At 55.3% G+C, this 1303-nt stretch overlaps 1 protein-coding gene across 1 annotated transcript in view; it reads left to right on the forward strand.

Annotated features, from left to right (window-relative positions):
* The window catches only part of DNAH9 (dynein, axonemal, heavy chain 9), a gene marked incomplete at its 5' end in the record, with an annotated part of 172531 nt that overhangs the window by 83327 nt on the left and 87901 nt on the right, over positions 1-1303 (forward strand). The window contains one exon of the mRNA XM_010138359.1: positions 497-922. Coding sequence (XP_010136661.1) covers positions 497-922 — 426 coding nt within the window. The remainder of the gene's footprint in view (positions 1-496; positions 923-1303) is intronic.

Consider the following 1303-nt stretch of genomic DNA (forward strand, 5'->3'; position numbering starts at 1 on the left):
CCTGCTGAAGGTGCTTAGTTAAAGTGCTGAAAGTTGGGCTGGATGGTGGCCCCTGGAAACGTGGGTGCACACAAATAATTCAATGAGACCTTCACGGACGGGTGTCTGGTACAGGGGGTAGTTGAACGTGAAGGGAAGCTCCGTGAGACAGTCTCAGAGGGGACAGGGGCTATTTACAGAGGTTGTTATTTGGAAAGGTTTCCGTTTTCCTTATCTCCGTCTTCTGAGAGGGCAGAAAACCTCCTGCTCCCCCAGGCAGCAGGGAAAGGGAGGGGGTCTGGGGAGGAACACTGTGCTGTACTGGCCCCCAGTGGGATATAAGGAACTGGATGCCGTGGACATGCGTGGTGGTGATTTAAAGGCAGCGATGTTTGAGCAGCGAGGGAAACCCAGTTTATCAGACTGAGAGCTTGGGAGCCTGGCTCCGTTAGCGGCAGAGTAAAAAGAAAGCCCCTTCTTTTTTTGTGTAACAACCTTTATTTTTCCCCTTTTTCAGAAGAATCTGACAGAGCTGAGGTCCTTTGGGTCGCCGCCTTCAGCTGTCAGCAACGTCACCGCAGCCGTGATGGTGCTGATGGCCCCGGGAGGAAAGATTCCCAAGGACAGAAGCTGGAAAGCAGCGAAGGCCGCCATGGCCAGGGTGGATGGTTTCCTGGATTCCTTGATCAGGTTCGACAAGGAGCACATCCACGAGAACTGCCTCAAAGCCCTTCAGCCCTATTTACAAGATCCCCAGTTTAAACCTGAGTTGGTGACCACCAAGTCCTATGCCGCGGCCGGCCTCTGCTCATGGGTGGTGAACATCGTGCGCTTCCATGAGGTCTACTGCGATGTGGAGCCCAAGCGGCAGGCCCTGAGCAAAGCCAACGCTGAGCTGGCGGCTGCCCAGGACAAGCTGGCCAGCATCAAGGCCAAGATTGCCGTAAGTGCTTGCTCTTTGGTGGAACCCATCACGCTCGTTGCTGCTTGGGGAGAAATCCTCCGCGTTGGAGAAATCTTTGCCCCCATCTCCCTCCCTGGCTGATATCCACTAACAGCAAAGGGTGGAAACCAGCCCATGGGGACCCCCCAGCCTCTCCCTTGTCCAGCATCACTCGCTGTTCTGCAGGTCCCTCCTGGTGCAGCAGCCACCACTTGTGCTCCACCATCTGCCTGGTTTTAAGGTGCTGTGGATCTGGGATCCCTCTTCTTGAGCGAAGGGTCCTCTTTGTAGTAACACCACAGCTCCTGCGAACCCCCTGTTAGTAACCGCGGTGGGTGGGCAGCCGGGCCGACAGGTTCCTTTTTAAATACATGACTTGGA

The sequence above is a fragment of the Buceros rhinoceros genome, unplaced genomic scaffold, assembly GCF_000710305.1.
Source record: "Buceros rhinoceros silvestris isolate BGI_N320 unplaced genomic scaffold, ASM71030v1 scaffold2266, whole genome shotgun sequence".
NCBI lineage: Eukaryota > Metazoa > Chordata > Aves > Bucerotiformes > Bucerotidae > Buceros > Buceros rhinoceros.